The sequence below is a fragment of the Suncus etruscus genome, chromosome 9, assembly GCF_024139225.1.
Source record: "Suncus etruscus isolate mSunEtr1 chromosome 9, mSunEtr1.pri.cur, whole genome shotgun sequence".
NCBI lineage: Eukaryota > Metazoa > Chordata > Mammalia > Eulipotyphla > Soricidae > Suncus > Suncus etruscus.
In genome coordinates this window covers 109,592,278-109,603,008 of record NC_064856.1, presented here as the reverse complement: position 1 = coordinate 109,603,008, position 10,731 = coordinate 109,592,278, and the positions used below count along the sequence as shown (strand labels likewise).

Below are 10,731 nucleotides of genomic sequence, written 5' to 3'. Positions count from 1 at the left end.
CAATCACTGTGCTATCTCTCTGACCCTGATGCACCAATTTTTGTGGGGATGCCCATGAAACTCTCATGGAACTGGCATTGCAGTGTTTCTTGGACCCCGCAGAGCGGGGCTCGGGGGACCCAACTGGGCCTTTGAACACACAGGGCATGTGCTCCGACTCCTAAGTAACCCCTCAACCCCAATCCCTGCACCAGTTGCACTCATGGGTTTCCCAGCAAATGGCCAACAGAGGCGTATCAGACAACAAAGCAGACAGGTAGGGAACAGAAGTTCTTTGATTTTAATAGTTGTGGAGGGGAATAAAGCTATCAAAGACAGCAGAGAGCCTTGGGCCTCCCTCAGATCACAGTGAATGTCGGGGGGGCAGAAATAATGTAAACAAAATAGAGCTTTCAGGTCATGTGACTCAGACTAGGTGGCTTCCAGAATCTGGCCGATCCCAGACACGTTGATGAAAAGTCAAATCAGGCTTTGTGGAATTAGGCCTTGAAGGCTCGGCCTCTGCCACCCCATGGGCATCTGATCCTCCCCAAAGGGGGGTTGCCTGGTGCAGGCAGGTTTCTTGCCAGCTCTGGAGTCCCCTAGAGGCTTATATGGGTCCTTCAGGGGAGCCGGAAAATAGTCAAAAAAGGGGCAAAGAGCCTGGCACCCCAAGCCCTAAATAAAGGCTATTCAAGTGCCTGCCCTGACATCTCTCTCAGCTCTGTGCTGCTGTCTGATGTTCATCTCGGCAGGAGAGCAGCCCCTGCTGTCATTCACTGCTGGACACAACTGTCACTCGAGAACCCCAGAATGGTGAGTTGTTCCACTAAGGGCTCTGGACAGTCCAGCATGCCAGGAGCCTGGAACAGGATGTGCAGTGCCGTGGGCTCAGGTCAGCCAGCAGGGCAGCGCGGGAGAGGTGGCCGGGCAGCGGCCAGGCTAGGAGCGTGAAATGCCCCAGATAAATAGAACCACACAGGGAGGAGAAAAGCCAGCTCTATCCTCTTCAAAATACTTGCCATCGGCACCAAAAAATATATTAATTTCTGTACATATGTCGTCATATGAAGGCAGATGGACCTTGGCGACACGCTGTAGAGATTGTGAAAATGAGGTGATGGGTGGACAAATCCCTTGTGTGAGCATGTCCGGGAGGAAGGGCAGAGACCCCGCAGCCCTGAGCATGAGTGTTCGTGGGGGGAAGGCTGGCATTGCCTGCTTCCCACAACCAGTATTTGCAGGGGGCTCCTCGCCAGTGCTTTTAACTGCAGTCTGTTGCTGGCCACCATCAGGCCCTGGACCTCCAGTGGCTCCGAGTCTGAATTCCTGCGTGCGTCCCTGTGGGCTGCTTCAGTGTGGACAGCCCCGGGGACGGATAGTGGGGTGTGTGTGTGGGTTGTCCCGGGGCCGTCAGATGTGCTGGTTGTTCTGCAGCAGGGAGGTGACGGTGTTCTGCAGCGCCACCGCCACCTTCTTGGAGGTCTTGCGCAGCAGTGGGCTGTCGGGATGGTGCTCCTTGAGGTGCAGCAGGTGCCCCTCCTGGCTCTCAGACGTGCACCCGCACTCCTCGCACACGTACAGCTTGGCGCGCCGCTCCTTGTACGCGTATTTCTGCTGCACGCCATGGATCTTCTTGAGGTGCGACTCCAGCGAGCAGCGCTGCGTGAAGGCCTTGTCACATAGGCTGCACTTGTAGGGCCGCACACCTGTGGGGATGGGCACAGCGCTGGGTCAGGGGTCATCCGCAGGAGTGCGGCACGGCGCACCAGGGAACACCGCGCCTCGCCCGCCCTCACCTGTGTGTGTGCGCACGTGTCGCTTCAGGTCGAAGGTGTCGTTGAAGCCTTTGCCGCAGTAGCTGCACAGGTGCCTCTTGACATCATTGTGGCACTTCATGTGGCGGTTGAGCATGCGCTGGTAGGTGAAGGCCTTCTGGCAGATGTGGCAGGTGAAGAGGTCTCCGCTGGGACTGTCCCCCATTGTCACCTGTTGGAAAAGGCTGGGTCTGAGATGTGCGTGTTCCCCCCACATACACACCCCCACCAACTCACCCTTGGTTACTTCTGAGCCTGGATGGTGGGGGCAAGTGGTCTGTGGGCTCCCTCCCCGGCCCTGGCTTCTTGTCATCTGCACCCCGGAGAAGGGGCTGGTGTGATCTCCACAGTTCTGGGTCCGCTGAGCCCGCCTGGCTTCCCTCTGTGGTTCGGCTCAGATGCCAGGATCAAGGCCACCACTGGAGCCACCACAGGGTCCCCTCAGCATCCAAATTAACTCCTGCTTCTCCCCAGCCTGGCCTGGCTGACTGACCATCCCACATAGGCTTTGTGGCTTCTGAGGTTACAGGCGTAGCTGCCCAGAGCTATGCTGCATCTCCCACCTGTCCTGGGGTCCTGCACCCCACCTGACCTCCCTAACATGAGGTGTGCATGTGTCATCCCCTCTGAAGCCCTTCTGGGTGGCTTCTGCTGCCTCCCTGCCCTTGGGCGTCTTGGGATGGGGGTGGTATGTAGGGCACAGGGCAGGTCCTCTGCAACTAGGGATCCCCCGGGTCATGGCCTGCACGTAGCGGGTGTGGCTAGGAGGGGGCCATGGCTCCCTCAAAGGTTCTTGACTTGTGGGCCCTTGGCCTCTCCCCACAAGCAGAGGCATAGCCTGTCCTGACTCTGTGTGTGTGTGTGTGTGTGTGTGTATGTGTGTGTGTGTGTGTGTAGGGGGGGGCTGGGAACAGTTAGCAGCAGGGGACATCTTAACCATCACTGCACAGCACAGGGAAGCAGGGTGCCCGGAAAAGGGAGAGGGCAGGGAGCCTCCCCAGCAGGGCGCCTCCGGGTCTGGCTGTTTGCGCCTCACTGGCCTTTCCCAAGGCGGCTTCACGCTTTATGGCTGCTTCTCTCTTTTCCCAGTACCTCCCCGCGTCCTCCCTCCTGCTATCCCCACTCTGGGTCCCCACCTGCGTGAGGCTCAGCTGCCACATCTGGTGGCCACAAACATACCTTCATTTTGGTGCGTAGGAAGCCATGATCCCTGCTCTGAGGCTCCACAGGGCGGCCTGTGTCTTCGGAAGGCAGCTGGGCCACCACGCAGGGTCCCGGGACCACACTGTAGCTGGGGTCCCGGAGGCTCATGTCCAAAGCCAGCGGGCAGGAAGGGGGTTCAGCCACTGATGGCTCAGGCTCATGGTAAGGCTGCGGTGGGCAAAAGCCCAGGCTCACTGGGGAAAGAAGAGGAACCAGGTGAGGGGCTTGTGTGTGTGTGTGTGTGGGGGGGGTGTCTTTGGACAGTTCCTGGCCTCAGAGCTGGTGGGGCCCCCAAACTTCACCCCTCTTCTGGCAGGCATGTGGTGGAACAGGGCCCTTGGCCCACTCAGTGCCACACCCCCACCCACCCCAGGAAAGCTATTAGAGGTGATGCCAGGCCCTCAGGCCTCTAGGCTGCCGCTGAGTAACCTGCCTTAGCACAACTGGGAAGGGGAGGGCCCAGCCTGCCCGGCTGACTCCCCACCCGGTCAAGTCCCTCTGGATTCCTGCTCATCCACTGGCCAGGTAGATGGGCACCCCTGGATCACAGTGATGCATCCTTGACCCCACTAGGTCCCAGAGGGCTCCTCCTTGCCACATCAAGGTTCAGGAGGCCGGGCCATCAAGGCCTCACCTCTGGCAGACCTGGCCCTTGGCCTTCTGGTGTAAGCAGGGGGTACCTTGCTCCCCTGGCGGGCTGGCAGCAGGGGCCACCCACCAGGGCTCTGCATTCCTACAGGCTGCGCACAGGGTGGGGCAGGAGTTAGGGAGCAGCAGGTGGATGCGGCCTAACAGTCTGCTGGGCGGCCTGCCTGGCCTGACGCAACCTCCCCCGCAGCAGGACCGCTGAGACACCAGGGGCCAGGCTCCCGTCCTCCCAGCACCGATACCTGGCAGCCCTCACGCAGCCGCTCCCTGTGGCGTGCAGACACCTCACGCTAAACGCTAACCGGGGCGGGAGGCTGGGCCAGTGACTCTAGCAGAGAGGAGGCGGGACACGGCTCTCGGCTGTAGGGCCATGGAGCCACAGGGCCACTGGGCTGCAGGGCTGCAGAGCCTCAGGGCTGGGACAAACAGTCCATGATGATGAAGATGGGACTTGCCTTGCAAAAAAGGTGAGGCCCGTACAGGCAACACTTGCAACACTTCAAAAACAGCAAGCCAGGGATGACGAAGGGACCCCAAAGTTGTTGGGGCTCAGCCATGCCCAGGTCCTCTGGCCATAGAGGGGAGACAGGTTGGCCAAGGGCAGGTGGGGTCCTGCTTTCCAAGGCACATGGAGGGAGCCAGGGAGGGCGGGTGCATGCGGAGAGGAAGGTGGCTGTGAAAGCACCCCAGTTTCGGGAGAGGCCCCAGCTCTCGCCCCCTCAAAACACAACAAAGCCCTACTAGGAGAAGAATGCGCCTGCCCGCCGCCCAAAACCCGTTCTGCTGCCCCTGGCGTCCGTCTGCCCGGGGACTTTAATGAGCCACCTCATTCCAGGACTTGAATCACCAGCGCCTGGCCCTGGCCTGGCCTTGGAGCTGGCGCCATGCCGGGTCACAGCCCGCCCTGGGGCCACACAGCAGGCTGGCCTGAGCTTGGGCCCCCAGGCCTCACACCGCACAGTCTGAGCCCAGGGATGGGGCTGGGGAGGGCAGGGCTGCTAACTGGCTCTTGGATGTCAGTTATCTGAGCTAGACTAGTGAGCTCCCATTGTGCAGTCCCGTGGGGAACCAGCATCTCCTTCCCTCTTGTGTCTTCTAGGCTGTGCGAGGAGCCCCCCACATTGGACAGTTGCCTCCGTCCCTGCAGCATCAGGGAGGACACAGGTGAGAGAACTGGTGTGCTGTCTCACTCTGGAATGTGCAGGGTGCAGGTTTGAGGCCCGGTTTCTGCCCTGGTCACCCCCAGAGTGGATCCGCACCACCACACGGGCAGCGCCCATCCGCCTCTCCTGTCCCTGGGTGTCACCAAGTGGCACCCAATGGCAGGAAGCAAAACTGGTTGGGCCCTGCTATGTGTCTTGCTTGTCCCCTAATTAGATGTTTCCGGCGAGGCGGTGGCCTCTGGCGACTCGGTGCCCGCCCACGGCTGGGGAGTGTGGCAAGACAGGGCCAGCCAGGCCCTGGCCCCTGCTCCCTAGGGGTTGGGGACACCGCTTTGTGTTTCCTTTTGCATAATGGTCAGAGTGGGGCCAGGACAATCCCCCTCTCTGATGGATCCTATTGCCCCCCTGTGCTGGGTAGGGGTCCTGTCACCTGGGCAGATGTGAGTGCCGGCTGTCAAGCACCCTGTGGACCAGGACCTGCAGAGTCAGCACTGGCCCGGGTGGGGCAGGTGATGGGGAGCTCCGGTGTAAGGCCCCTCACACCTTGACAAGAAGGATAGGGTCCTTGGGGCTGGCGAGGTGGCGCTAAGTAAGGTGTCTACCTTGCAAGCGCTAGCCAAGGAAGGACCGTGGTTCGATCCCCCACGTCTCATATGGTCCCCCCAAGACGGGCGATTTCTGAGCTCTTAGCCAGGAGTAACCCCTGAGCATCAAATGGGTGTGGCCCCCCCAAAAAATAAATAAAAAAAAAGAAGGATAGGGTCCTCCTCCAGCACCACAGGCCAGCTGGCCGTGCATGAAAGGAAACAGACACGGGCATTACTGCTAGTGTAGCCACCTGGTGCAGTGTCCACACGGCTATAAGTATTTTCAGTCCTGGACAGCCACAACGGGCCTGAGTCTGTCCCCTACCCCAGACACACAGTGGAGGGGTGACCATGGATGACAAACTGGGCAGTGGCCCTGAGCCAACATGTGAGCAAGGTGCCCTTGGGCAGCATCCTGGGGACTGAAGGGCCACATATCCTCTGGGCCCGGAGTGGGAGACCCAGATCCCCAAAGAGGCAGGGCCCAGCTGTAGCTACAGGGCTCCAAAGTGGGATATCTGAGGGTGTCCCACTTCCGACTCTGCCTCTCCAAACCCTCAACCCACTGTGGCCCAGAATGTGGATTTACCCATTTCCAGAAATGATGAGGGGGGTCTCTAGAGGCCTCACTCAGGGCAGACACCCAGTTCAGTGGCTCCCTCCTAGTACCTTCCAGTCCCCCACTGAGCCCCAAGCCCCACTGTCTGGATTGTCTCACACCCATGGGACCCAGTGAGATGGAAGGTCCTATCAGCTTGATGCCAGCAGCCCTGTGCCCACCACTGGGCCTGTCCCTGGCTTGGAGGACCAGTAAGACCCTGGTGTGTGTCCCATTCCCAGGGAGGGCGAGAGAGATAGCACAATAGGGAGGATATTTGCCTTGCACACGGCGGACCTGAATTCAATTCCTGACACCCCATAGGGTCCTCTGAGCTTGCCAGGAGTAATTTCATTTTTTCTTTCTTTTTTTTTTTGTTTTGGTTTTTGGGTCACACCCAGCAGCGCTCAGGGGTTACTCCTGGCTCGACACTCAGAAATCATTCCTGGCAGGCTCGGGGGACCATAATGGGATGCCAGGATCGAACCACCATCCTTCTGCATGCAAGGCAAGCGCTTTGCCTCCATGCTATCTCTCCAGGTCCGCCAGGAGTAATTTCTGAGCACAGAGCCAGGAGTGACTCCTGAGTGCCACCAGATGTGGCCCAAAAGAGAAAAAAGAAAAAAATAGAATCATGCCCAGAGGCTGGCAGACTTTCCTGGGTGCCCCTTATTCTCTGAGGGTCCCAGAGGACCCTGACAGGAAGGTCACACCTCAAACACCTTCCTGTCCTCCTCCCCTCCCAGCAGGAGCAGGGTCAGCGCTTAGCTGGTCACAACGTGCCGGGCTCGGAGTGGGTGAGGGAAACGTGCCCAGTCGGCTCTCGGGGTCACGCTCGGCTGGTGATGGAATGGCCCAGCCAAGGGACAGGCCACCACAAACACCACCCCCTCTGCAGCCATCAGAGTCACCCGAGCGTGGCCCCAGAACATTCCCTCTCTTCGTTTCCAAAACCGGTGGGAAAACATCCCAGGGCCGTGGCCTTCCCAAGTCAGAAGTGACGGTCTGGTTCTGACTTTTCCCCTTTCCTGACCCCACAGGCCCAGCCCCGGCCGCCTCCAAGAAGAGGGTCCGAACTCGCCCTGCATCCTGAAGCCCAGCCACCTCCGCCCTGCGCCCAGCCACCTGCATTCAGGGAATAGCCACAGCTGCAGGGCCTCCCCGCCCCCACGCCTGGACACCTGAGGCGTGGGTCTGCCCGCCCCCCAATGTGGCGGGGAGGTTACAGGCCCCAGAAGACCAGATCTGGGGTTCTCGGTGCTCTGTAAAATCGGCGCCTCATCTGGTCCTGACCGGGATGGGAAGTAAAACTCGGGACAACCTGGCAGGCGAGTGTGCTTCACCTTTCCCTCAGTCTGAGCTGGTTATCAGATCCCGGGAGCCGCTGAGCGGTGGCAGCACCACCCAGGCAGGTGGCAGGGGTGCGGGGGTGTGGGGGCTCGGCCCTTGGGGGGTGGAACCCCACTTGTGTCCCAATCCTGGGAACCGGGCCAGTTAGGTGCAGGAGCCCGACCCACTCGGGTGAAGAGGACGTGATCCTCCCTCTTTGCCTCAGTTTCCCCATCGGGGTCATCCCAGACTTCTGGCACAGCCCCCTGCTCTGAGGAGGCTGGGAAGACCGGGTCACAGGGACTTCTGGAGGTCCGGTCGGAGACCTCCAAAAGAGGGAAACTGAGGCGGCCAAAGGCCTCCCAGCGCTGCCAGCCACCCCCTTGGCCGTTTCCCACCGGACCCGGTGCCTGCGGATCAAGGGTCAAAGTGGGTTGGTTAATTACAACCCTGGCAGGGAGGAGAGATTCCCGGGGAGGCCGCACACCCCGTTCTGCGCGGGGTGCCAAGCTCCGGGGCGCAGGAGAAAACCAGTTACTCGTTCAAAGTGGATTCAGCCACTGTCCAGGCGGCTCCCAGCAGTAAGCGGGGTGTTCAAGTGCCCGACTGCGGAACTTCCCCCGCCCGGGCCCCTGGCAAGGGGCCTGGCCACTCAGTCGTGTTCTCTGCCTGCTGCTAAGAAGCGAGACCCCGTCCCACCTCAGTCTTCGGCGCTAGCGGGGTGGGGTGCACTGCCTGGGCAGGGTCCCTGGCATCCGTGGCCTATGCCCGGGGACCGGCCTTGGGGGCTTCATGCAGCTCAGAGACTCCTTAGCATTGGACACAAATAGCCCCGACTTGAGTTGGCCCGCCCGCTGCACCCCAACTCCCCAGGGGCACCGAGGCAGTGCTCAGTCCTGCCCCACAAAAGTCCCTGCGTTCTGGGTTTATGGTCCGAGAGTGGAGGGTCGCGGGAGAGCGGTGACACGCCCCGCTAGCCCCGATGCGGTGTGCTGCGCTGCGGCTCGGGGAGCCCGAAGCCCTGGGAACCTCCTCCCGCGGGCCCGCTGGTCCCCTCGGCGCCCCCCACCCACCCGCGTCGGCCGACCGAGGGGCTAACGGGGCCGGAGCGCGCGAGTCCGGGGCGCCCGCGGAGTTGTGCGGCCGGTGCTCCCGGCGCCTCCCCGCGCCGTCGGGGTGCCGCGGGCGGGATCGGGGGAGACCGCCCGGGGTGTCGGCGGGGTGGGGCGCTCACCTGGCACGTAGATCTCGCCGCGCTCCTCGTCGGGCAGCTCGCTCCAGTTCCTCTTGCAGGTGGACACGCACGGCTTCTTCACCAGGAAGGCGCGCGGCATCGTGGAGCCGCCGGCGGGGCTGCTGCTGCTGCAGCGCCGCTCTAGGTGCGCGGTCTGGGTCCGGCTCCGGCTCCCGCTCCGTCCGACTCGCGGAGCCCCCGAGCTGCCTCCCGCTGGGCGCGCGCCGGTGCCCCGCCGTCTGATCCGTGCCCAGGGGGTCCCCGGCCGGCCGATCCCCGCGCGCCCCGCCGACTCGCGACAGGCGTCCCCGCGGCCGCTCGGCAGGACGTCCAGGCGGCTCTAGCGGACCGGCCCGACGGGTCGGCCTTTATGGGCTGCGCGCCGCGCGCCGGTGCTGGGCTGGGCTGGGCGGTGGGTGGCGCGGCGCTTTGGCTAATGAGCGCCCGGGGCCGCACGGCGGACGGCGCATGCGTTGGGAAATAACGGTGACAGCCCACCGAGGGCAGCGACCGGCCCGACCGGTTCCCGCCGCTGCGGGCGAGTGGCCTCGCGGCCTGGGCGCGGTGGCCGGGCGGGGGCGGGCGCCGAGGAGGGGGCCTCCCTCCCGAGCCGGGCGTGCCAGGCGGCGTCGGCCAACGGGAGTTTCGTTCGGCGCGGCCGAGGGCGGGGAGGGGGCAACGTTACTTGCACCGGCGGCTCTTGCACGCTCGGCCGCTGATGCGATGAAACTCGCCCGGCCCGGCCCGGCGCGCCCCGGGCGCCTGGGGAGGCGCAAAGCCGGGTGCCGTCCCACACTGGTTGAACCGGGGCCCCCATCCCAAAGGCCCAGGCTGAGCAAGTCCAGGTTCAGCCCAGAGGTGTCTGCTGGGCGCCCGATCATGCTCACGACTGCAAAGGGCTCGGCGAGCAACGGTGGGCATTAGGACGCCATGCCCCGCTCGCCGCTGCCCGCCCTGGTGCCCCGCTCTTTTGGCTGCTGGCAAGTGCACAAAGGGTTTCCTGGAGGAGGGCATCCTAGATAGAGCCCACCGAGATTCCAAAAGACGCCTGTGGCTTAGTCATCAGGGCTCACGCACACCCAAATCCAAAAGGCCAGATTTCATTTTTTTTGTTTGTTTGTTTTTGTTTTTGGGTCACACCCAGCGGTGCTCAGGGGTTACTCCTGGCTGTCTGCTCAGAAATAGCTCCTGGCAGGCACGGGGGACCATATGGGACACCGGGAATCGAACCAACCACCTTAGGTTCTGGATCGGCTGCTTGCAAGGCAAACACCGCTGTGCTATCTCTCCGGGCCCAAAAGGCCAGATTTCAGGTGCTAGGAAGAAAGCGAGTGAGGGTGAGTCTTCCGGAAGAAAGGTCAAGCCCAGCCTACTCTACTTGCCCCCCCTGGCCTGAGGACCAACCCCCTCCAATTATCCCACATGGTCTACATGGTCCCCTTGGCCAATGGCACAAGCGACAGGAACACCGTGACCTCAGGCCAGCGCTGGGCTTTTCTGCAGCTGACCCCGTTAGAGACAGGAACTGCCCCTCTACCTCCTCCTAGCACTCCCCGAAAATCAAAGACCGTTTTAGAGTCTTAGGAACTCCTGAAGGCGGGGACAGAGGAGGAAGTGAGCGAGAAATGAACTCGGTTCAAAAGTCAGGCTGCAGCTGATAGCAGCCCCAAAGATAGTTCTTGGGGTGGGGCGCTCCCAGGGGCTGCCACCCCCTTCTCTGGAGCAGCCCCAGACAGGCAGGGGGTACAGACTGTGGACTTCCTGGAGTCTGCAGGGCCCTTGGATTTGATTGGGTTATTGCTCTCCAGCCTGCTTCCTTGTCCTCTCCTCTGCCTCCCAGGGTCCCCCAGAAGGGTGCTGTGGCCCAAAGGGCACAGTGACCCTTGCCCCCTGCCCTTTCCTTTCTGCGGATGTGCCTTCATCCAGCCCCATTTGCCTCCTCTCAGATCCCTTTCTGCCTCCTCTCAGATCCCTTTCTGCCTCCAATGGGCATGAGCTGAATGACCCCCAGAAGTCACTGACTCAGAACCTTGGTGGATTGAATGGACAGGCTGCAGCTGAGCTCAAGGGGGCCTGGTCGGATGCAGTAGTGTTCTGGGAAGGCTCTGCATGTGGGAGGCAAACACAGGGCACCCTCTTTCTCCAGGACACTGTTCCTCAGGGTCTTCCTCTC

General features: G+C 61.9%; 1 protein-coding gene across 1 annotated transcript; it reads right to left on the bottom strand.

Annotated features, from left to right (window-relative positions):
- Positions 1-1,392: 1,392 nt before the first annotated feature.
- On the bottom strand, positions 1,393-8,658 carry OVOL1 (ovo like transcriptional repressor 1). The gene is made up of 4 exons (XM_049780179.1): positions 8,559-8,658; positions 2,976-3,193; positions 1,779-1,968; positions 1,393-1,688 (listed from the first exon to the last, which is right to left on the bottom strand). Exons 1-4 carry the CDS (start codon positions 8,656-8,658, stop codon positions 1,393-1,395), a joined length of 804 nt encoding a protein of 267 aa, XP_049636136.1.
- Between the last annotated feature and the right edge of the window lie 2,073 nt (positions 8,659-10,731).